We start from the raw sequence: 27,101 nt of genomic DNA, 5'->3' as shown, positions 1-27,101 counted from the left end.
CATCATCGTTAATCACAAAATGTGCTTTCCTGTTTGTAATAAATCTTTTACAGGTACATCCAAACTTGCAAACAAAATCATTGTGTCAAAGGAAAAGCGTAGTGCATATTTCAAGTACTATCAATCTTTGACCCTATATTTTATCCTGGAGTGCGTTCAAAATCATACATGTTGCATTGGGCTATGTAAATTTTGACAACGGAACCCTACAACTCGCCTAGCCACACAAAATATCTAAATAGCATTAAATCATTTATTCTATTTAGAGAATCGAAAATGGCATTCACAGCTTATTCATCATGGCATAATTTTGATAGGCTTTCATGTTCAAAACACGTTCTACATAGATAGATAGCGGCTATACTAACTACTACGATATTGAACACTGCACAGTATTCGATATGTAACGACGTTCATTAAAATCCAGCACTTGACTACAGACACGAGCAAAACATTGAGCCTATACCTTTTTGTTATCAGGATTTGTATAAAAAAATCAATTAAGAACTTCAGTAAATATATCACCAAGTTTTTCGAGTATTGCGCTGCCTTAACATTTTTCGTCTAGATGTTAAGAAACAGTATATGTATGGTTTTACTGACAATATAGTAATGTCGAACTTCAGGCGATAATCCGAGCTTCTGCGCTATAGCTAGTTTGCAGAATATGTTTTGCATATATCTTGCATAATTAGTCCTCGTTCTGAAAATATACTTAGAATTTATAGAACAAGGTTACCACTTATCAATCAGCAGAATAAGATAATGCATTACTAATTACTATTTATGTATGTACTATGTATCCCTTTGTTGTTCACTAAAAAAAAAGAACACTTTATGATTCGACTAATAGCATGGCGGATAGCGGATTTATTTTATTTATCTGTCTTCAAAAAAGTTATGTTTGAAGTTGCTCCAATCTTGAAACTTTTATTTTGCATTCTCTTTCATTAACCTGCGATCAAATCTGTGTAAAGACTCATTAGAATTCAATTTATCACTTCATCATGACTTACAAATGTATGTTCAATAACAACTTAATTGAGTGTTTTCAACCGTCTTAATTTTCTTCCAATTACATCTTATACGATACTAACAAGTGTAAATGTCTCGTAAACTTTTAAAATTGATTGAAATGTATACAAAGAATTATACCAGTTGTCGTGTCATTAATCTCTGTACGTTCTTTGTAGCTTTTCTCATTATTACTGGTTTAAAGCATATAATTTTACGTGTTTTATAATTGTATTGTTAGAAAACCAATAACATTCCATGTAAATTACATTACCGCTATGTGAGACAGACACTTACAGATGAAGGAGAAAATTGTGGGCGTGATTTTCCGCCATGATTGACAGAAAAGCTTGATATTATAATATTTATGTTATTAGTACATCTTCCCGACACTTATTATCGAGAAAAAATAATGTACGTTCTAGATGTAACTGAGGATAATTACTGTGCGTGTTCTACTGGGATAATTTTAATGAAGGCGAATAATTTTTACGGTGCTTATTTTAGGGATGTATAGTGGTAATACTTCTTGTGTTTTAATCAAATTGGAAAAACTAAAAATCCTTAATTATTTGTTGAATGTGCATTTGCCGTAAATATGAAATCTGTGTTGCTACAGTTACTATTTCTTACTTTACTTTTACACGGATCATTCCAATATAATACCTACCCGAGACGGTATGTCCGAGATCATAGTGCTCATCTGGAGGCCTGTCCTTTACACTGCCGGTGTATGGACCTAAATCAAAGGTCTGCTAGAGGATTATTTGATTCCTGGAATGTAGATCAGTCGTGGCAAAATACGGAACCGGACGAGACTGGACGATCCGTGGTATGTCAGGGACTAAGAGAGCTTCCCGCACGGATACCCTCAGGTGAGAAACTCCGATTGGTGACCTTTAATACATGTGTGCATGATTGGTTCGTAGTCATAAGTCAAACCTTTGCTTTTTCTATGTATAGACTTTTTTAAAGATAAACAGGGAACAAAACAACTTAGCTACACCATTTGGAAAACACACAATACAAGTATAATAACCAAATTTCAGATATTGATTTATGTACGTTAAATAATTTCATTTTCTGTTTTCAATGATTTTTGTTAATAGCAATAAGAGAGCGAATGTGCAAGAAAAAGATGTGTACGGGTAATGTACATTAAGAATAAAATACGCCTCCCAGATAAACTAGCTACATGTACTCAGACATACATAATAAAATTCATATTTTTTCGTGTGGTTTCATCCCTGAGAAAGGCCTATTTGCTCACATAAGCGCTAGATGGTTGACATTTCAATATCTTTTTTTTTTTATTTAGGACAGTAGAGTATCTCATAATTTCGCATTGCTAATTTCGTTCCAAACAAGCGGATAATAAATAATCAATTAACAGTTGACAACTCAAAGAAAAAAAAAAGACCACAACTTGATAATACCTTTTTAGTGTAAACAATATTTATTCAAATACATCAACATTAAACGATATGATACAATGAAATAATATTAAGGATTCAGAAACAAGCAATTTGCTTTTACAAATCTGTTAAGGAAAGTTTTTAACAGTGTCCTTTACAATGCAAATGATATTCCTAAAATCACGAATAATGGTGAGCTTATAAACCAAACGGCATGACCTGGATGTAGTACTTGAACGTTATACTTCAGAATGAATTTTAAGTCGAGTGCAACGTTAAAACCCCAACAAAATCATTATGTAGACTATTTGGATATATAAGCTAGGGTAGAGGCTCTGAAGGATAAAAAACAAATGTACATGTATAGTATGTAACAACTTGCATCCCGTGATTTCAACTGTATTGTCCTAATAAATATGAATAATTAAACGGGAGATTGGGTCACAAGTGAATGAGACAACAACCAAACAACACAAATACGTAGCAATGTAATAAGTTTATCAGGATTTGCCGTTCTTCGTGCTTCGATTTTCAGTTCTCCTTTTCGTTTCTATTGCCAAGGACAAATCGAATCAATCCTATTTTCGTGTAAGACATGCAGGGTATATATGTTTCTAAAAAGGTCTATTAATACTAGCATGACGTGATCAAAACAAACACAGAAACTGATGATGAGATCCTAAGCAAGTTTCAAATGGTCATAGAAATGTTTCCATATTTTATATATAAGTAGCAAAAAATTGAAAGCATTTATTCAGTTGCAATTTTAAATTAACTAGTATCTTAACGTTAAATAAATGTAAGCAAGTCTAGTCAGTGACAAATCCAAAACTTTTTATAAGGGGTCCCGACCCCGCTGACTAACCTAAGGGGCCGCTACAGTCACGTTACAGCGATCTATATGATTAATCAACCCACTTTTTTTTCTCACGAAAGGTAGGGGGCAGGGTCCCCTGTTCCCGCCTATGTCTAGTTCATGGATATATATAAGTTTGTCGAATATACAATGACCTCAGTTAGCATCATACACACCCTCTTTACTATACACGTAAATTCAAAGGTTAAGAGGGCTTTGACCTTTTTCCTTGAGAACCATCTACTTAACATATAAAGATATTCTATACAAAGCTTGCCATTGTTACAAGTATCTTCAATACTTCAGTAAGTATGTGACAAGATTTAGGATTAGAGTTTATAACAGTTCATAATCTTAATAAATACTCTATAAAATATTCATTTAAACGACATCATTGTAGTTCAACGTGTTAGGTGAAATGATTACATAGATATTTTGACCCGAAGATTGTAACCGATTTACTGGGTTTATGATAGACAGACCCAAATACTATAATCGGTTAAATGATCAAAACATTATTCTGATGATGGATAAAATAGAGGGATTGGTTATTGTTTGCTGAACGTTCAGTTTAGATTAGACATATTCTTCATAGTGGATTGGGAAACAAGTTTTTGCAACTCATATTAATCCCTTTCTACTTTGTGGGTGCTAGTGCTGCCTTGTAGCAGCATTAACCTGCTCTTTTTCGAAATCTACAAGGGTGTCCTTTACGTGCAAGAGATATGGCTCCCTCTCTCTTAACACGGGTCAGCCATTTGTCGTCCCCTTCCGACGGACTATCATTTCATTGCAAATAGAAGGTAACAGATAATACCACACGATATATAGAATAAGGTTCTCTCTTGATGAAAAGTAAAATGTCTTTGATTCTAAGCGTTCAAATATATATTGGAAACGAAACCAGGTTGATGTATCGTATACTTTACATCAAACAGTAGTTTGTATGATGATGCATGATCATTCACATCAATTGAAATACTAAGGCTTCTCTACCTCAGGAATAGATTACCTTAGATGTAATGGCAAAACTTTTAGGATTTTTTTGTCTTCAATACTCTTTAACTGGGTACTTTATTAAGACGTCACTAAGGAGGGTTTTTTTTTGTATACATTTTTCGCGCGTCTGGTGTAAATATAAAGTTTCAATTCAATGTGAATGATAACATAGAAATGATAAAAAAAAAGGCAATATTATGACACAAGAAAAGATTTCATATTAAAGAAATCAGAAAAAAATACAGAGAAATCCAGATTTTCAGTAACTTAGTATTTTTTTTAAACTTCACTTTATCTTTAATTTGTAAAACATTACCAGTTAAAAGAAAATCACACACGGTTGCTCTTTCATACTAGAATTAATTTGCCAGATATTTCATTTTAGGTTTCTGCAATCAGCGATGCATTAAACACTCACATATAGCATATGTCCATTAATTGATGATGCAGTATCAATGTGAAACAATCTTCATCGTGATGATAGGTCGTCAGAGTAACGAATCTATTTATTCTCATCATTTTCGAGGCAGAGAACTTTTCATGGTTTAATATACATATGCCGTATTGTTACTTTTAGTAGGTACAAATATCGGCTTATGAAATTATTGCACCTGTTTTCTCTTCCCATTTTTTTATTGTTGTGTGTGTATAATTCTTTTATTACACTTTACTTTCAAATTTCAACTTATTTTCTGATTGTCATCTATCCATGTGCAATCTTACACAAACTTAATCAATATGTATATATCTCATGATAATTCTGGTTTGGTCGGCTGTCGTACTTTCAAAAACCGTAAGCTGGATATAGTCACTAGTACTGTAATGTATGATGAAATATTAACCCTTCCTGTGTATTAATTTGTGGACAAGGGGAGGGCTTTTATTATGGCTATGCGGGATGTACTTATACATATCAACGCCAAGTCAGAATCGAAGACGTTGAATCCATCACCTCGTGTCGAAAATTTGGACATAGAAAAACGGTGAAATAACTCTTCAGAAGTTTCTTGGATGGCCTGTTACATACATGTTCTTTTTACATCTATTAATCATTTGTTAATAATTATAATGATGCACGAACTTGTGCATACTGGATGTTGTCCAAACAACAATTAAACATACTTTCTGAATTGCATTGGTTATGCAAAGAATACCAATAGTGTCTGCATTGAGGACCTGAGCTCAACCTTATGTTTTGTTGGGTATTGTGTTTTCAGTAATTAGTTTTGTATGTCATAGTTTTGAGTTTATGTGTCTCTTTGGTATCTTTTGGTTGTTCCAAATTGTCAGTTTCCCTCTAAATTTATGTACATTTTGTGTATCCTTCCTAACTTTTAAATTGAAGCCTTTCAAATGAACTTTCTGAGTTCCCCAAACTTGTCTCACTGCTTTAGATCTGATACAAGAGGTCCCTATAATAAAAAAAAAGCAAATCCGAGGTCTCGTGTACTTAGTTCAACAAAATAAACACCTTGACATCAATGATAATTTAAGAAAAAGAAATAATAACATTAATCAAAATGACAAGTTAACACTTTAATACATAACTGATTTTATTAACCACAGATTTATCAGTAAAAAATGTCTGATACTAAATATATCAAATTAACCGAATTATAAAGTATGCTGAATACGAAATGTAACAAAACATAGAACTACAATATTTAGTGTAAAATTCATACGCAGATTCATGTACTAGTATCCCTTTTCCATAATGTGTTGCTTTCCTAAATAAAATTGAGAGTGTGAATGGGGATGTTAAAGAGACAGCAACCCGACTATAGATCAGAAGCCGAAATCAACCAATTGGTCGTCAATACAGCGGGATAATCCAACACCCGGAGGCATGCTTCAGCTGCCCCTTCAACAAAAAAGATACCAGTTCAGTGATAATAGACGTCATACTTCGAAACATATAAATGATCTAACCTCTTTCATCTACACTTTCGCCTTTACTGTCTTTAAATTCGTCTGCGGTTTCTATTGGTGGTTAAAAGACAAGACATACATGTACGTTTGTACGTTAAATCAAATTCAAGTTCATCGATCAATTATAAATATTATCTTATCGGCTACTTCAACTTGCTGAAACGTTCTTATCTTATCAGTATTAGATCTTTTTAGATTTGTTGAGGGTTTTTATAAATGCAGCGATGTAATTGAAAATTAGTGAAAAATATCCTAATGTAATTCCAGCCGGATATCAATTAAAACTACAAGCTTCAAAGCAATAAAATCTTACCTTCCTTGACAAGTATCACAGTACGTTCACAGACACACTCAGTAGCTTTTTTGTTTTAAATTTAAAATTAGAAAATATTAGTTGAAAAAAGCTTCCCCCTTGGCGTCTTCGCACTAGATTAAAATCAGATACCAAAAAATCCATTTATTTAAAAGTTGTCAAAATGATGGAGAGATTATTGAATAGAGCACGAATTAATTTATTATACAGTTTTGCAGTCCATCATATAAAATGTACTGCTTCTAATATCGAACGTTGGTGAAACTTGTGAAAAGTGCTACGGTTACCTATAGTTGTTAAAGTTTGTGTCATTTTGGTCTTTTGTGGATAGTTGTCTCATTGGCAATAATACCACATCTTCTTTTTTTATATATTGAACTTTAAATTTGTCCTTATTTAATCAATATACAAAATAAAAATGTTAAATTGGTACTGGATTAATGTTAACATTCAAAATTATATATGAACGACACTATATTTTATAAATCTCACTGTTTCTTAATATAAATAACTAGTAAATAAAATTGAGAATGGAAATGGGGAATGTGTCAAAGAGACAACAACCTGACCAAATAAAAAAACACAACAGCAGAAGGTCACCAACAGGTCTTAAATGTAGCGAGAAATTGCCGCACCCGGAGGCGTCCTTCAGCTGGCCCCTAAACAAATATATTCTAGTTCAGTGATAATGAACGTCATACTAATTTCCAAATTGTACACAAGAAACTAAAATTAAAATAATACAAGACTAACAAAGGCCAGAGGCTCCTGACTTGGGACAGGCGCAAAAATGCGGCGGGGTTAAACATGTTTGTGAGATCTCAACCCTCCCCCTATACCTCTAACCAATGTAGAAAAGTAAACGCACAACAATACGCACATTAAAATTCAGTTCAAGAGAAGTCCAAGTCTGATGTCAGAAGATGTAACCAAAGAAAATAAACAAAATGACAATAATACATAAATAACAACAGACTACTAGCAGCTAACTGACATGCCAGCTCCAGACCTCAATTAAACTGACTGGAAGATTATGATTTCATCATATGAACATCAGGCACAATCCTTCCCGTTGGGGGTTTAGTATCATACCCTCATAACATATATGAGAATAACATAACCCGTGTCATGCCAACAACTGTTTTTAGAATAAATGTGTTCAGTTCCGACGCAAAGACCTTATCAGTGACTCAATATTAACGCCAAAATATGCAATCTTTAATGACTGGACAACAGTATCGTAATTATATCCCTTCTTAATAAGTCTATTCAGAGGTTTTGTAAGTTTCTGATGTGCATACTGACACCTTTGTGCTTTATACAGAATATTTCCATAAAAATTGGATGTGAAATACCTGAATGATAAGAAGTTGAGCTATATTTACGAATGATGTCTTTATACCGATGATCAAATTTAGTAAATGTTTTGACTAGTTTGTGATATCGAAAACCCTGGTGTAATAATTTTTCAGTAATACATAAATTTCTCTCGTTAAAATCTAAAACATTGTTACATACACGAGCGAATCGTACAAGTTGAGATATATAAACAACGTAAGATGGTGACAAGGGAACGTCACCATCTAGAAACGGATAATTAACGATAGGAAATGAAAAATCATCCCTTTTATCATAAATTTTAGTATTCAGCTTTGCGTTAGTGATATAGTAAAGCACACCTCATACTAGAAAAAAGGCTTTTCCAGATCTGAATTTAGATTATAATTGTTTAATTCCAGACCGGTGCCTATAAACACATGCTTACATGTTTTCCGGTTGTTGTCTTTTGATTTGTGTGTTTCGTAAGGTTACTGTTTCGTTGACGTATACCACATTGTTGATGTATTCAAATATGTTGATATTAATTCATACTGATTGACCTTTTTGGATTCACCTCATATTTTGCAAACTCAAACCAAAAGTATTTGAAACCTCATGATGTATGCATGCTTTATTACATGTGTACTTCTATGATCATAAGGGACAGAAAAGGAATAGCAATATCCACATACTTTTAAATTTGAAAGTGGGAGTTTGAACCATAGTCTCTTAACAACTTTAGAATCTAGGTACATATGAGTATTGAAAACAAAAGAGACGGAAATTGCCAAAGGGACAACTAATACTCATTAGTCGTAGAGAAATTGACAATAAGAAATAGGGGGGGGGGGGGGGGATAGAACTACGAAAATACAAACAACAGTTAAAAACTCAACATAAAAAAACTTAAGTTGAAGAAAAACGAGCCCTAAGGGGTGATATCAGTTGTTTCTGTAGTTTAAACAGAACCTGCTCAAAATTTAGCATACGTCGTGTTACTCGTGGTGAGAAAAAAATCACTTACAAATCTGAATTGATAAGACTATGATATAAGAAAAAAAAGTATTAATTATCTAACACGAAATCAAACCTATAATGTGTATATAGATTATGTATTGCATCTTATTTAAATATATATATATTTAAGTAATATTCAACATGCAAGTCACACATATTTTGAAAAAAACAATGAATTAAATCTATGAAATAGTTTTTATGATTTTTACGTCAGGTCAAGTCATTGCGATCATTGTATTACATGCAATGAATGCACATTACACGTTTTTACACGTTATAAATGCATGTCAATTGGCAAACAGTTTAAAATCTGTCTGATTATTTACATAGTAATGTGCCCTTGCAGTGATGTCTTGCAGCAACAATTAAGCATATGTTATATGTATATATAGGTGATGTATATACAAAAGATGCATATGTTATAAGTATTAATTAATGGAGACAGCTTCTAGAAACACCAATTAACTCTGTACTCCTTGAGACAAAATATAAACAATCAGCAAGTTATTTGTATGATTTTATCTCTATACACTGCTGAGACGGTGATGGCAAAAAAATTAATCTAATGTTTATAATGACGAGAGTGTATATATTCATAAACTAATTACAACGCTTGATACGACGAAAACTGTTATTCAATAAACACCTTTTCCGTAGAATAATAAAATGTATAAAAAAGTTCGTCAATGATAGTCTAAACTTGCCAGTTTTCTTTTCTTATCTTTTTTTTCAATTTGAAATGTCTTCGTAATAAACGACCGATGTATTTGTAACGTTTGATCAGTTTTGAAACTTTTGAAAAACATATGTTTTGTATATTTATAAAATGGCACGGATTTGTTAACTGCCTCCTTCTTTCAAATTTGTTGTGCTAATGCGGCGTAAAGCAACTAACAATCAATCAATCTTCTTTCAAGTGATTGGCCCATGTCGTCAAATTCTAGATCTGCCACATATTGTTTTTAGGGTAAGATAAAGTAAGCCAAAGAGTGCGGGAGTTTTTCAATGTGTTGAAGAACCATTGTTTGCCTTCGTATGCTTTCTGATCTTTGGTCTGATTGTTGTCCTCCTTTACACATTCTCCATTTCTATTCTCAATTTTACTATTGTATAAGTCGAACTCGATAGCATTTCATAGCTTAAAAACACAAGACACATTAATATTATTGTTTTTTTATTATAATTTTGTGAACAAACCTGATTTGAACTGGGTTTTTTTCAGCTATATCAGGGCCTTTTATGGCTTGCAGTATGTGTGATTTTGCTCAATGTTGAAGGTCATATATGATTGATAGATTACCAACATGGCATATTTTATTTTATTTAAACTAGACTCTGAGACAGACTGGTTTTTCCGTTATTTAAGAGCCTTTTATAGCTTGTTGTATGTGTGATTTTGCTCAATGTTGAAGGTGGTGTCTGATTAATTACAGCTGTGTATATAATTGGCAATCATGCTATAAATTTTTATGAATTCTATCTTAACTGGGTTCTGAGACAGATAATTTAAAAGTTGATTTCGGCCTTTTGTTCCTGTTTGTGCTTCTGTCATAGAAAAGTAAAGCCCCGGAAGAAGTTTCGTTACCAACGACGCAGTTACTGCACTGTATCAACACTTCATATCTGATCTTTTCAGATATTGATTAAAAAAAAAGAGTATAAAATAAATTCGAATTTTTGGAAGTCAAATATATGTGCTTGTTTTGCTCAATCTGCAGTTTTCCGTGTTTTTTTTTTTTTTCTCGCAATTTGTTTCTTACTTGTGTATTTTTTAGCCCACTATTTTCAAATTAACTTAGTTTATCCATTGATGTCCTTATGCATATGCGGCCATGTAATTCAAGATAGAATTGGTATATTAAAAAACAAGGATAAAAGCAAAAATATTGAGAACTCAACGTTTTATTAAAGTACATTTCGAGTCCTCTTAAAAGCGTTACTCTTTTAATCTCTATGGAGGATATGATTATAGATCGAAGTTCTGAGAGCATGTAGACGACAAATCAACAGAAAATATTTACGTTATTTCCATCAAAGAATATCATTCTTGTAGGTTATACTTTTATCTGCTTTCTGTTTGTAAAACGCCAAACGCTATAACTTGAGAACATATGTTAAATCTATATCAGTCAAGACATTAGGTTTAAACGTGTTTACTCGAACTGAATATTAATTCTGAGATACGTATCTAAATCTGTTTCTGCTTATAGATAGTACAGCATATAATTCTAAATCAGAAATAATAAATCCTCTTTGATGTCTGTACATACGTAACTAAAACATGTCATTAAAGTCAAAGACAAGGAAATAAAACATAGAAGGACTTTAATGTATGGAGATGTTACACTAGTCGACATCTGATTTTAATACAATTCCTGATATCATCTCAACACACCCTATCACAAAATACCGGTACCTAAAGTACAATAATATATGTAATCCCACTTTCTATTAAAAACGATTGGTTTTGCAACTCTGTATGCGTTTCTTATTGCAATTGCAATAATTTATACTGAATTTTGCAAACGTGTATCGGAGATCTTGATCTATGTTACCTGTTGCTCCTATCTTTAAAAGTCGTGGTAATTTCTGTTATAATGTCTTACCGGAAGTCGTGGTAATTTTGGTTATAAGGTTTTACCATTTGTCTCAATTCAGGGAGACAACATTAAGTAAACACTGTTTTCTATGTTTAAGACAGTGTACTCTGCTCACAATGTTTTTCTTTTGGGTTTCATTTTGTCGTATTGTTTCTGTTTCATTAACGCACACCAAAAATACATCATGTAAGGAGATGTTGTGTGGTGTCATATGACAGTGCACAAGTCCAAATGACATTGGTGTGATCAAATACTCTGTAGCGTTCACCGTATGACAACAAAGAGCAACCTCAATATCGTTTACCCAAAATATCTTCTTTTGAAGATATAAACCCTGATCCATGATAGAGATAACAACGGGAATAAGTCGGATTTATTTCACATTTGATAGTATCACACGATTGTACTCACGATAGTTCAAAATTATAAATATATTTTAAAAAGTTATAAGTATATTGATGATCAGTAAATAGTCGCCTTAAAAGTATTTGTCAAATGTTTTTTTAATACAAGGTTTAAGATCTAAATTACTTAGAATAGTTCAGTGATATGTCGAGATGACCTTATGTAAGCCAAATATAAAAAAGAAGATGTGGTATGATTGCCAATGAGACAACTATCCACAAAAGACCAAAATGACACAAACATTAACAACTATAGGTCACCGTACGTCCTTCAACAATGAGCAAAGCCCATACCGAATAGTCAGCTATAAAAGGCCCCGATAAGACAATGTAAAACAATTCAAACGAGAAAACTAACGGCCTTATTTAGGTAAAAAAAATTAAAAAAAAAAGCTTCTTCATTCGAAATCCTCCGACATGCCTTGTTTATTTTAAAACACATAGAAAGATTTTACCGTCGCTCACTCACTCACTTTGTAAAATCCTCTCCGTTGATATATTATGAAATATCATTTTAATATGAATGTACATAACTATTTGCTACTGTGCATTAATCAAGACGAAAGCAATCGACGTATGGTCAGTTGTTCAATAATAACAACATGAAGACCGATTTCGACCTACATGTAATACATCTAGTAAATTTAATATAATCTCAGGAACTAAAAATCGAGGCTTTCTCACATTTTGTATGAACCTTTCTTCGATCATGTGTTATCGTGTGCTGCGTTCTTACTTACTGCTCATCTAATACTTATAGCAGGGATATCATAATTAAGCAAGCATACGCTTACAATTTAACTTGATCTTTCTGAACAAACTTCTAGTAACAGCAGTCGTCTTACATCCAAGCGAAATAGTGTGACATGGAACTTATATAACAGTTACAGAATGAAAAAGTTTACAAGAAATCACAACATTATATAATTTGAATGCAGTGTTAAAAATACTGATAATAAAAATGAAAATGAAAAATGTATCAAAAAGACAACAACCTAACCAAATACTAAATAACACATAATTCCGTATCTAGTTTTCATTGGAGATCTGATAATTTTCTTATATTTCTTCATTTTGACATACATCTCATTTTCTTCATATATGAACTATCTACCTTCTAAAACCAGATAACACATTAAACAGTTTGAATGAATAAACTTGGCACAATAACTGTAATATTTATCGTATACAATTTATTTTATTATGTAATTCAGCACCTTTAATCTTTTGACTAGTTATATCTTTAGATCACACACGGACTAATAATAAGTTAGAAAAAAAATCATTCATAAAAATAACCATTCATGAATGATTTAAAATCATTATATGAATTTACAACGAAAAAGATATTATTGAAGTTCAGTAATGATATTTGTATGCAATTCATGTTCTTTAATATATGAGAAATAATAAATGCGTTTTACAGAAAATGAAATTAAGAATCAAACTTTCAATGTGAGCCGAATGTTGTCGCAATACGTATATAATGATCATATATTGCGAGTACTCTCAGATCGATACTCTATCATAAGTCTTTTCGAATTTGCTTATTGTATACTTTGAGTACGCATTTTCAACTGATTTTTATACTTTGTTCTTATATTGTACTGCTAAACTACTGTCACATTTTAGTGGGAAGGTTGGCGCTTGAAAACATGTTAAAACCCGCGACATAATATACGTCCGTATATCAAGTCAGGAGCCTGTATATTTATTTAAACTACTTTGTTGTTGTTTGGTGGGGTTTATCATGTTTGGTTTTCGTTATTCGTTAATTTTCCCGTTTGTATTATTTGATATTTATTATGCTCGGGTCCTTCATAGCTTGCTTTATATGCGGTATATGATTTATACAATGATATGTAAATAGTTATACTATATCATTTTATTCTAGTGGAATAATGTCTCATTGTCATCAACAGTATTGCCAAGTCGTTTTTTTTCTTTCTTTTTTTTTATGTGAAGGCTCAAATGTAAGAATTCAATGATGAAGAAATTTAAGAAATACATAGAAGTTATGGAAAAAAAAAGAATCAGCTATAATTCTAATCTGAAGAAATGTAACATAATTTAATTTAAAAATACGGTCACGTGGTTTGACATGTAAAAATACAGTCATGACATATAAGACTAAGGACGTTTGATTTGAAATTATAAAAATTAAGTCATGTGGTTTGACATATAAAGATAAGGACATGTGATATGACATATAAAAATTGGAACATGTGGTTGACGTAAAAACAAAATGACAGGTGTAAGCTATATATATGTATTTACTTAGATAATTTATCTGATCTGTAAAAATAACATTTCCATGCCTTATATATCATGTACTGTAGTACGACGCTAGATTAAAACTGACGTGGAAATGTAACACCCGGCCACCGAAAGCTTCATTTTATGAAGCCCAGGTGGTCGTGTGGTCTAGCGGGACGGCTACATGGTAGGCGATTTGGTGTCACGATATCCCAGTAGCATGGGTTCGAATCCCGGCGAGGGAAGATAAAAAAACTTCGAAAGCAAATTTACAGATCTAACATTGTTGGGTTGATGTTTAGACGAGTTGTATAGATGTATATATATACAGATGTGTCCTCCATTATTGTGTGTGTGTCACGGTGTGGATTATTTTTACGCGAATTTAGCTTCGATGTCAAATCCCGAAGAATACACTTTATCTAGAGAAATATGATAACTTATTTTTTACTATTGATACATTTGAAGTCATAGAAAACCTGTCCATTGCTGAACCCTTTATGTTTTACAAGTCATATTTATTTTACTGGCGTTAGCTTGCCGTCTCAATTGACATTAACCTCACTCCTCTCTTTATGTCATATTGTATTTTTGTGTATCTTTTGTATCGGCTATTTTACAACAGGTATTGATACAAGTACCCTCTATTTAACCTTATAATTTTATTGCTCTCTAGACAAATGCCATAGAAACAAAACTATGCCCACCTGAAACGTAGCAGACATTTATTACTATAGATAACAATTCTTTCTACCAGAACTAATTATTAAACAGAAGCTACTTACAGGGAAATATGTAGAATACCTGGTGACTCTAACAGATAGGTGCAGTTGTATATTCGTTGAAGTTTTTTCAATTCAATAACTCTTCGAAAGGTGAAGCTTGAGTCTTCAATGTTCTATACTAGAGTTACTGGGGGTCCCCAAAATGTTGTGCCACTGTAAATAAGGACCAAGTTTGGTGCGATGGAACATCGAAGTCATTTAAAACACGAACTGTTTTACTTCTTTAATATCTGCATGTCTTGGGTACTTTTTTTATATTTGATCTGTACTTTTTTTTAATGTAAAACAACGGATGTCCTACATAAATCAATTTAATATTCACACATACTAAATTAATCACATGCAACGGAAAAACATTCTCAATAATATGTAAACTAAATAAAAAAATAAGAAATTTTATAGGTTTCATAGAGTTTGGCTAAATTTGTAATATGTCGAAGCAATAACATATAAAACGCTTATCTGGACTATCTACAGAACAAAACGTTAATGTTTCATAAAATAATAAATCTGCTGATCATTCCTAAACACAGATATTTTTTATTAGTGCTCGATGCTAATACTTATTGGTACTAACACGTTTTAAAATGTATGCGTCCAAAGCATGGATTAACCATCATCAAGAATGCCCAAAGCCACAAAAAAGAAAGACAATGATGCAACTGTACCGGAAGACTTGTAGTGCCACGTGACCGAAAGGAAGATGTATATCTTACGATTCATAGTTTCCTGTTAAACCATTTCAATTGTTTGAACTATTACTTATCATTGACTGGTCTGTTTTAACTTAACAGTGTTTTCCATTGTTTTCGACCTCGGGTTGAGCGGGGTTAATTTAAGGAGGTTGTCCTTGAACAAGGGTTTCTTGATATAATTGGGATATTTCATTCAAACCATGATTGTTTGGGGAAAAACTGAAAGTTGTCACATTGGCAATCCTGTCATATATCTTCTTATTTGATATTGACCAAATATCCATTATAGTACTTAATCGGGTTAGGCCATTCCGATGGACGAATCTATTCGTTAAGAAGTCGTGCTCGGAATTCTTTGACTACTAAAGAGACTAAACAAAAAGCCATCATTTATCACCCTTGTAAGTCGAGAGACATTTGAACAGACATACAATGTTGAATGTTTACAATAATATGATTGAGTACTATTGAAATACAGTAATTGTTGATTTAAAACCACACAAAACGTCAGCGTAGAGATACAGGGTTGAGTTTGATATACTGAGATGAAACACCAGTCTTTGTTTCAAGCTTGCTGTACATCTATTGATATTGAAATCTTTGAAATTTGAATCTCACCAACTACTTTTGTTCTAGTCAAATTTGCACTGTGAACTTAAGACATGCACTAAGCTTAAATCCTGCATCAGATCTTTGATATATGATCCCACTTGTGTAGTCATTTAATCATAAGCTCCATGTATACTTTGTGGACTCACGTTTTAAGTTCGTATGCGAGACTTTAATGTCGTATATATGTCGAATACAAAAGACCTTTCATTTTAACGCGGTGTAATGGATGTATGCCAGAGACCCTCTATAACAGCTTGTACAATTATAAGTTTAATCTACATGACGGTTCGTTAACACTGTGGCCTTACATATATATATTACAGGTGTATGAACCCTTTCTTATAAATGGTTCTGACAGTAATGAAGTAGCAGCTACTTTCTTGAGTGATGATTTATACCTCCACCTACACCAACTTGTATATATATATATATATGCAATACTATACAATGCAAGTTATTATATCCTATTGCGAAAGATCCTCTGTGAAGATTTTAATGACAAAACATTATCTGTGAAAAGAATTGAACCATCAAAATAATAAACATGTAATTCGTTAGGACGCTATGCATTTTAGTTTCACAGAAAACATTCTGATAAATTTCGATGAAATAAAAATAAAACTTGAAATATAATCTCTTTCCTTTTTTTCTAAAAATTACCGTGTTACTTTTTCTATACATTTATCTGCTTTTTATTTTCTACTAGAACACGTCAATTATCGGTTCATGTGTTTGGAACATGTCAATATTCCGTATACAAAAATAGCCGCTTGTGTCATTGAACATGTAAATAAGATGGAACGTAGAAAGGACATAGATAGCATTGCCTCGTACACGAAGAAATACGAAAGTGTCATTTGGACACGTGAATATTGACAAATAGCTTGATGTTCGGTGTGAGCCAAGGCTCCGTGTTGAAGGCCGTACATTGACCTGTAATGGTTTACCTTTTTTTTAAATAGTTATTTAGATGGAGAGTTGTCTCATTGGCAGTCACACCACATCTTCCTATATATATATGTTATGTTAAAAACAATACATGTGTTATGTATATACTTATGTGTAATAGTCAAGACAAATGAAGGTTGAATAAATGCTAGTAATTATGATAGTGGATGGGTGTGATTTAAACTTGTAAGACGTTGTAAGTGGTAGCTGTTAGGGAAAAGCTTGAAACTTAGAACATTCAGGAAAACTTCAAGAATGGTGTGTGAAAATTACAAATGATTCTCTGAGAATAGAAAATAATTTCCCATGAATGATTTATCTATGAGCAACACAGATAAACATATTAATATCAAATAGATTTCAACGTTGCAATGTGTTTTGCTTGGAAGACATTTAAAAGTAAATCATTGTGCATGTATCATTTGTTAAACAATAAAATTATTAAACAATTGACTTGAACAGATATTAATTATTTGAATACTGGAAAGTATAATGTGTAAAATAATTAAATTGAATTCAAAAAAAATATTAAAAAAAAAAATTTTTTTTTTTAAAGTTTTTCGAAAACATAATTTAGAAAGTTACTTTAAAAAAAGTTGAGTTTCCAAACAATGTTCATTGTGTAAATTGTTGAATATTTTCGTCAATTCGTCCATATAAAAATGTGTTTTTTTTCACTGTTGAGGCATATGAAAGAAAGATTTCATATTGAATGTATCAAATTTTGGGTCCGACGTCCGTGAACTTTTTCCTCTTTAAACTTCTTTTCGGGAACCATAAAAAAGGATCAATATATGAATCTGTTATTTTTCTCTACTGTTGAAGCATATGATAAAAAGATCATACTATGCGGCTCTTGGGCTGATATTGAACCTAGGGCTGATAATACATGCGATATGAAAAATGCCATGTAATAATCTGATATTATCATACTGCAGAACGGCAGATGCTAAATGAGCGTTTGCATTTCTTAAAAAAAGTATTAGCTCGGGAGTGTCCTTATTTATTACAAGCTTTATCTTTCGTCCTCTTTTCAGCTTTAATGTAAATTAAACTGATACACGTGGGACATACTTTTTGTGTAAAAGTACTGATTGGTTTGTTTATTTGCAATGAAAAATCAGCTGAAAAGTACATTCGCTACATCAGATTATTAAAAATTGTAACCTTTTACCAAAACAATATGACAACAAAAAGTACATATGCTATGTTCTCTTGTTTCACGCTATTTTATTTTCAATACTAACACGTAATAAGCCTTTTTTACATTTTGATAACGTCTGTTTTCACAATTATATTTCAACGTATGTCTATCTAAAAATCACTAGCTATTAAAATGAAACTCCGAAACATCGTTCTACAGTTGATGTGGCGGTGATAAGACTGATAAAACAGTTTTTTGTATAAAATAAACAGCTTGGAAATATAATATTACAATTATCAAATCTCTAGACATCCTGATAAAATATATAAATATAAAAAGCAAATCCTGAACATCGATAAAATATGATAAATGTTGTCTATTGGCAGTGACCTTAAAACCTTTACCTCGCCGTGCATAATCGGACGAATGACTGGTCTAGCTGTCAATGCTGATATATTCTTTATCATAAAGAAAAACATTTTGATTCATCCATATACAACATGTATACATTTACATGTTCACAAAAAAGTAAAAATATCGAGAAAAATATCTGCTAAGTTTATAGTTCAATGCTGAAACAAAACTATGTAACCTTCTCTTTTCTCAAACCGAAAGCAAATAAAAAATTTAAACAAAAATGTTAACTTTATTTATACACGTTGCTACATATACAGCAGCACCATGGCTATGTCTACATTATAATTTGTGAAACAGTTATTAAGCATTTCCTGCTCTCCTTAGTGGACACGTCACTTACTCTAACAAGCCACTTAATGTCAATGCTTTTTCTCAATAATTATGTACGTTTGTATTGTTTCAATATTTTTTGTCGAGTACCTTCTTTATAACTGATTTCTTTCGTTTTCTATCATTCTATATCTACCTCTTGTCACTGGGTCACACAAGTGTTTAGTTTTTTTGTTTTACATTTTACAGTGTAACCTTTGTTATCCGATACACTGGGGGCCAGAAAAAAATATCGGACTAAGCAGGATGTTTGAATACTCAGGTTGTTTCCTGCTAGGATAGTCAAATTTTAAGACCATGGGAATGTGTCTGTAAAAAACAGGATGTTGGAAATGTCAGGTGTTTGATAAAGCAGTATACACACTGATATTCGTTATGACGTTACCAAATATTCATCACTTCTTTTCAAAGAATGTTTTATTTTACAGATGCTACAAAGCTCACTGTGTATGGAGACAGCAGCAGTATGAGATCACGTGGTACGCGTCATACGGACCGCCATCTTATCTCCGAAACTCAGATTCAGTACATCAACAGAAATGTATTTCGGGACAGCGTGGCAGTCAAAGAAATTATAATGTCGGGAAATAACATTGCTATAATGTTTCCGTCAGCGTTTCACTACCTCCGAAGTCTCCAAATCTTGTCTTTAACAAACAATAATATACGCCATCTATCCGCAGCTGTTTTTAATGGACTTGGGAATCTGCAAGAATTACGATTGTCTGACAACATGATAAAGTTCTTACCCTATACGGTATTTACGTACCTTACTGAACTTAAATCTTTATATCTAAATGGGAACAAAATAAAAATGTTACCAAGAGACGTGTTGAAACCACTCGTAAATCTAGAGGTACTTGATCTGTCCCGTAACAATATATCAGACTTTTACGATGCAACGTTTGATCACAACGTAAACTTACAAGAACTTCTACTAAATGGAAATAGACTTTGGAAAATTAGACCGAGATGGTTTCAAAACCTTTATTCACTTCGAAGTCTTTCATTGAGAGGAAATGCCATTATTCATGTTCCAGCTAAGTCCTTTGCTAATTTGTTTAATCTTGAAGAATTACTTCTATCCGCAAATCACATTGAAGATATAGAAAACGGTGCTTTCAATAATTTACGGGATGTAAAAAGCTTAGATTTATCTACAAATGATCTTTCTGAAATCCGCTCGTCCTATTTGAATGATCTCGATTCTCTTTCTGAGTTATTTTTATCCAATAATAAAGTGGTACAGATTAAGAATGGAACATTTGATTTTATTCGCTATTTGAAAAAGTTAGATTTATCCCGGAATGATATAAGCATCATTGAAACAGGATCATTCTCATCAATGAGACAACTTCAAATCTTAGATTTATCGTATAATAAAATGTTGAAATTTAAAAAGGGAATCGCATACGGAATTGAGAATCTGGAGGAAATACATCTGGATAATAACTTCATAAGCGGGATAGATGATGGCGCATTTATGACTTCTAATGTGGAAAGATTGTCCAAAATGAAACTTTTGAATCTGGAACAAAATAATATAAAAAAGATAGATGCTAAAACATTAAAAGGTATGCCTAGACTGAACACTCTGAGGCTTGGAAACAATAACATAAGGAAAATTCATCCTCAAGCCATGGCAACGTTTATATACCTCGAAACGTTAACATTGAACAATAATAAGTTAAGAGATCTTAACAATGGTATGTTTTCAAATCTACAAAATGTCTACTCGATAGATATATCTAACAATAAAATAAGATCTATCAGTGAAAATACATTTCTTGGGTTGGATAAATTAGAAGATCTTCTAATGGCAGGAAACAAGGTTAACTCTATAAATAAACTTGCATTTCGAGCACTCCCTAGTTTGAGTTCGCTGGATTTAAAAGAAAATAAACTAGTTAGTTTTAATTTCTCATTTGTAACAAATATGGCACAGTTAACAGTAATGGATCTGAGTAAAAATCATTTGTTTTGGATTGATATACCACCAGGAGCGTATCTACGACTTAAAGACTTGCTATTGTCTAACAACAACTTACAGACCTTAAGTTCCAACATCAAACACATAATGGGTCGTTCTTCTATCCTATCTTTGGACAATAACCCATGGGATTGTGACTGTCAACTGAAATGGGTAGTACAGCCATTAAAGAATGTCAGATTAGATACGTCAAATGATGCTATGTGTAAATCACCTCCTAAACTTCATGGTACAAAGGTAAATACATTATGTAACAACACTTCCTAAATACAATTTTATGCAATTGTACTGCTAATTTATAATTTTGCCAGACCTTATAACAGTCAAGCTTTATGTTTGATGTTCACTTAAATTTCATGTTGAGTTTAATTGAAGATAGGGTGTACCACTTTCAGAAAGAAGCATGGAAGGTAATCTCGCAGAGATTCTGCCCGAACCTAGTGGTGATGCAAGTGTATCTGAAAATCTTACGTACTAGACGAATTGTGCATATTTGCGTACATAATTACAAGCTTAAGATTAAATCGTAGAGTATTTGCACGTGTAGCGATGTCTGGACTTTTGTTCAATGCTGAATACCAGTAGCCTAATGAAATATGACTTTGAGAAAAAAATATTACCTATGAAAACATTATTCGTTGGCAATGTTAGTTTTGTGATTTCCTATGAAGAATTAATACACAGTCATCAGTTTTTCCATTCAGAGATTCAGATGGTGACCATACCATGCCTTATACATAATTAATTACAGATTACTATGCAGTATGGGTTTTGCTCATTGTTGAATTATGGCCGTACGGTGACCTATAGTTGTTAATCTCTGTGTCATTTTGGTCTCTTGTGGACAGTTGTCTCATTGGCAATCATACCACATCCTTTTTTTTTTTTATTTATATGCAATTCGACAATTTAATATTTTATAAGTTTGTGAATATAGCGTTTTATTTCTCCACGTTCAAACCTGACTGTATTAGAATCTCTGAAAACTTTGTGTGGACTCCGATTCATAATAGACTGAAATTATAATCAATACTGTCAAATGTTTTGTTTTATACCAAAACTGCCCGTCAGAATGTATTCGTTGGTTGTTAATTTGTATTTCAATGAAAACTTTATTTTTTGTAGTTCTCGGAACTAGCCGATGAAGATATGACTTGTAGCCAGAAAGTTAACGCCAGTCATGACGTCACTCTGATGTGTAAAGATGGCGTGTTCAGTAAAAGACCGATAGCTAGACGACGGTAAATAGTAGTATATTATATTTCCTAACACGAATTTTTGTAATTTATGCTTGAAAATACGACTTGACCCCTGTAAAAATATTGTGTTGTGTTATTTCTAGAATTTGATCCTCCAAAAATGATTCCTTGATATTTGATAAATGTACAGTATGTAACAACCTGAAGTTGATGAGTTGAATTTTGCTTGTATTGTGTCCAGTGGCAAATATTGCATGCATATAGTAAGGATCAGATCAAACAAAAAATAAGTACAGTTCGGCCAAGGTCGTGAAAACTGTATTGGTCACCTTCAAATCCCTGAAAGAGATGACGTTGCTAGTTTTTTTTTTAACCTGCATTGACCATGTCACTGAGACTCTCCTACAAAGCACTGGATTTATCACGCCTGTTTCGAAAAGACGGGATTGAGTATGGTATTTATACGTATAACGCAACAAAAATTATTTCCGTCATATTGTTCTTACACTAATACCACCTTGAAAAGAACTTTATATTATGTAAGCATATGCTACTTAATTGAATTATCGATAACTTTCCTTTCAAGAACGGAGAGAAAACGTTACATTGATTAAACGAACATAGTTTCTTAATGTAAATCATATAACTTATTAAGTAGACATTGGCAATGGTACAAAGACGTATTGTAGTGTCTTGGCTTATATATCTCTATGTCAAATTCTTTCTGATTACATAATTATATAACTCAGTTGGCCAAGGTGATAGTATTCCCGCCAAAAACGTTCATGAAAGAGTTAGTTATACACTTAATCAATCTTCCATATTATCTGATTTTTAACAGACAAATATATGCGAGTCCACCAAGAAAGATGTGTGTCACTTGTCGTCTCTAAATTGTATCAGCACAAATGGCGAAAATAAGTTAGGTCTAATTCTTATTTGGTGTAGGAAAGCTGGAAAAAAGTAAAATCACGAAAATACTGAACTCCGAGGAAAATTTAAAACGGAAATTCCCCAAATTCCTGGCAAAATCAAATGATTTACCACATCAAACGAATAGACAACAACTGTCATACTCCTTATTTGGTGCCGGCTATTATCCATAGTCATTAAGATTCTGAATTTATTGCGAATGTGTAATAACAAAGTGTTGGCATGTTTTGTCTTATTACCCTACTTCCCCGTTCGTCTTTATCACTACCGTTATATTTGACAATATAAACCAAAGTCATAGCGAAGTTTTCAACATGTACTTTTGAAATTGTTATTATGTCTACCTAGAAGCATGAAAACATATTTGAATTTGATAAATGTAAAACTAGCAGTAATGTGAAAAAACGAACTTCAAGATAATGTATTTATAAAGTTACATAATTGCAAATCATTCAAAACTAATAAATATAACAAACCCAATAAAAGTTGAAGAGATATAAATGCATTGTAAGTTTGTTTCTCCAGTAGCAGTTTATACTGATAACATTGAACATAATTTTTTAACAAATTCATGGTATTTCAACAAGTTCGTGTAATTAATAGCATATGATTGTACGTTTTATTTAAACATGAACACACTAACAAATATAATTTAAAAGATAAAGGAATTAGATATCGGCAATTCACTTGGCGACTGAACATATATCCAAAGACACCCACCGAAGAAACATTTTGAAAAATCATAGGTCTGTTCTATCTTCTATGTTCCTTTGGAATTTTAACCAAGATAAAAACAATAGATCTTCACATTATTGGATCCCTAAATTACATTAGTTGCCTTAGAGCCAACATCAAATTGATGGACCTTTCAAGTGATATACTTCATAAACTATAAACATCAATTTTATGAACAAAAAATTTCTAGTTTATGAGAAGGACATTTGTACCTTTTAATAAACACTGTTTGAAACTGACATTATTTTAGTGATTCTTTTTTTTTTTAGATTTTGCATTCGTGTTTAGTAACGAACAAAAGTGGCATTTCTATTGGAACCATCTGTAAACTTCTTCATGTCGCATTGTTCCTTTATTTATATGGAGCAGATAGTCACACAGTATAATTATGATACGAATCGCGCGTAAAAAAAATGTGATCCTGGTATCTATGATGAGTTTATTTATATGCTTAGACCTTGACCAGTACTATTTCATTAATAACATGTCAGTTCGATGTTCGGTTTGTTGTCTCTTTGACACATTTCTCATTTTCATTCTCATTTTTATTTATTATTTACAGGTCAGTTGGGAAGGAAATGATGAAGAAACATGTGACAGTCTTTAGAAACCGTGGCGATTACGTTGTAGATGGCGCTATGTTGACCCCAGATTGGGCATTAGTACCTGCAGGTGCCCTTAGGTATCTCACAGATGCAGATATACACGTTAAAATAGGACGTGGTAAAACGTCATATAAAATATCACACATAGTGCAACACCCTTTACTGTCTCTCGGTATGCAGCAGTTTAACATTGCTCTTCTACGTCTTGTGAAAAAGAAATCGTCTCCTGTAATGGAACACCAGTGTATTATCGCTGAAAAACAATTCAAATCGCTTTCACAAGTTTTACCTGTCTTCTATGTTTCAATTCGACTGGATGGGAAGAAACCGAAAACCAAATTAAAAATAAGAAAGGGTAAAGTGAATCACAGATGTGCTAACGACAAAGATTATATCTGTGGTGTATTAAAGGGGAATAAAAACGATGCTATAACATCAGTGGACGGATCTCCACTCTATATAGGTCACTCTACTAACCTCCGACTCGCTGGCATCGGGACACATTCATGGAGTAACCAAAAAAGTCAATATATATTCATTCCTCTTTGGACTATTTCGGACTGGGCTGATGATATCATGATAGAATTTAACGAAAAATGTACAAAACAAAAAAGTGGGAAACTCAGCTGTGACGAACTAACATTACCATCCACAGACGATCTTTTCATGAAAATACGTAAAACGGAACAGCACTGAACCCAAACTTCATTATTGAATGCAAATCTTTAAAAATACTTGATTATATCGGTAAGAAGGTTGTGATTTAAAATACAGTGAGGGAAATAATTCAAATATCCAGGAAAGGCAACTAGATTAGCTGTCATAAAATGTTAATGTTAGTATCCACTCAAGTTCTTCAATGATAGCAATCTCCACCCCAGCTTTCCCGTCGTGATAGCAATGAATACACATGAATCTGTTATAATTGAGATAATGTTTGTCCTACTGTTGGTGCCAAATTTGTATAAGCAAAATATTGACATTACTCAAATATGCTGAAGATCTCGCCCGAAAAAATACTTTCGAAAACAATTTTTTTTTAATTCTGCTCTTTGCCTTACATGCATACAAAAGGTATTTGTACATGTATTATATAATTAACGATATGCTTACCAAAACGGTGTGCACGTATTACATATAAGTTTATGGACACTAGTTTTTGAAAGAATACTTAACAGCACAAATAACATATATATATATGAGGCATTTTGTGTATTTATGTTTGATACAGTAAAGTTACTAGTCCTATCTTGATTAGACTAGCTAACAATTTGGTGAGGACAAAATAGAAACAGTAGAAGAGAGAGCAGTAAAACCGACGGCATTGTAGGAGAATACTACACAAGATGTGATATGAGTGCCAATGAGACAACTCTCCATCCATATAAAGATTTATAAAAGTAAACCATTATAAGTCAAGATACGGCCTTCAACACGGAGCCTTGGCTCGCATCGAACAACAAGCTATAAAGGGCCCCAAGTTACAAGACTATTAGTTCCTTGGTAATGTTTTAGTTATTGAATGATATTCTTGTATATACACACAATGAATATCCTATTGTTGTTGCTGTTTGCATACCTACTGTTAAATGATTTATGTTACTGTTTTAGAAAAAGATTACCATTAAAAAACCGCTACATAAACATGTATGGATATAGGTATTATGTTGACGTAATTTTAGTATTGGAATGTCAGAAAAGTCTACAGACAAAAAAGTAATGTAGGCAATTAACATGTTGTGAAGTTGTTTGTCTGTCTTGTTTAAAGTATAAATAATTCCCATAATCGTTCAAATATTAAAGCGGAAGTGTATAATGATCTTTCTAGTCGCAGATTTCGTTCGTCCTCTTGAAACAGTATGTAACTTTTTAAGAAATCATCAGTTCCCAATGGATTCAAGTTGATATTTGCATGCAAACAGATAATATGGCAGGAGAGCAGAAATTATATGTGGTTTGTAAAGTTATCTGGATTAAAGTTTACTTCTAGTTTCCCCTCGGCGTTGTAAACATGTGTGAACATTTTCCCACGTACAACTCTTAGCAGCATTCATTAAACGATAGTTGTGTAAATATATTATCATTGTCTTTCAATAAATTGTATACTTGTTAATACCGTGTTACATTATAATGTCTTGTTATGCAGGTATTTTACTAATAAAACACATTTTGTAACCATCTTCAATTATACTTTTCTTTCCTAGAAGCGGAATCACAATTTTATACATTATTAAAGCTGGACCATTCTCGAAACGCGCATCTGACGTTTATACAAAATTTACTCCTGGTATCTTTGATGAGTTTATCTAATTAAAGCTTTGAAATGATAAAAAACTATTTTTGAATTTCTTTCAATGTATAAATTCTGGTCACTTAATAAAATATATCATTATTATAGTTTACTATAAACATATTAAGACCTAATCCAAGGAGTTTTAAAACTTACCACACTCCCAACACTTCCAATGCTGCATCCGATTAATTTCGTATTGTACACATTGCCAATTTATAGGGACATTTTACAGATTCATCTCAATTAAGTCATCCCATTCAACAGGTTTATTTTACATGAAGCAAAAATTAAA

At 32.4% G+C, this 27,101-nt stretch overlaps 1 protein-coding gene across 1 annotated transcript; it reads left to right on the top strand.

Annotated features, from left to right (window-relative positions):
* Window positions 1–1,396: 1,396 nt before the first annotated feature.
* Window positions 1,397–26,701, top strand: LOC134685018 (protein artichoke-like). Its single transcript, XM_063544365.1, has 4 exons — window positions 1,397–1,889; window positions 19,483–21,281; window positions 22,170–22,285; window positions 24,474–26,701. Exons 1-4 carry the CDS (start codon window positions 1,613–1,615, stop codon window positions 25,210–25,212), a joined length of 2,931 nt encoding a protein of 976 aa, XP_063400435.1. The 5' UTR covers window positions 1,397–1,612; the 3' UTR covers window positions 25,213–26,701.
* Window positions 26,702–27,101: the final 400 nt, after the last annotated feature.

This window comes from Mytilus trossulus, chromosome 9 (assembly GCF_036588685.1).
Source record: "Mytilus trossulus isolate FHL-02 chromosome 9, PNRI_Mtr1.1.1.hap1, whole genome shotgun sequence".
NCBI classification, from domain to species: Eukaryota; Metazoa; Mollusca; class Bivalvia; order Mytilida; family Mytilidae; genus Mytilus; species Mytilus trossulus.
This window is presented reverse-complemented; position numbering and strand designations above follow the sequence as displayed.

Excerpts from the sequence above, each read along its gene's own strand:
- LOC134685018 (XM_063544365.1), top strand. The coding sequence starts at position 1,613 with ATGAAATCTGTGTTGCTACAGTTACTATTTCTTACTTTACTTTTACAC. Across the intron at positions 21,282-22,169 it reads CTAAACTTCATGGTACAAAG|TTCTCGGAACTAGCCGATGA; the intron begins GTAAATACATTA and ends TATTTTTTGTAG. Across the intron at positions 22,286-24,473 it reads AGACCGATAGCTAGACGACG|GTCAGTTGGGAAGGAAATGA; the intron begins GTAAATAGTAGT and ends TATTATTTACAG.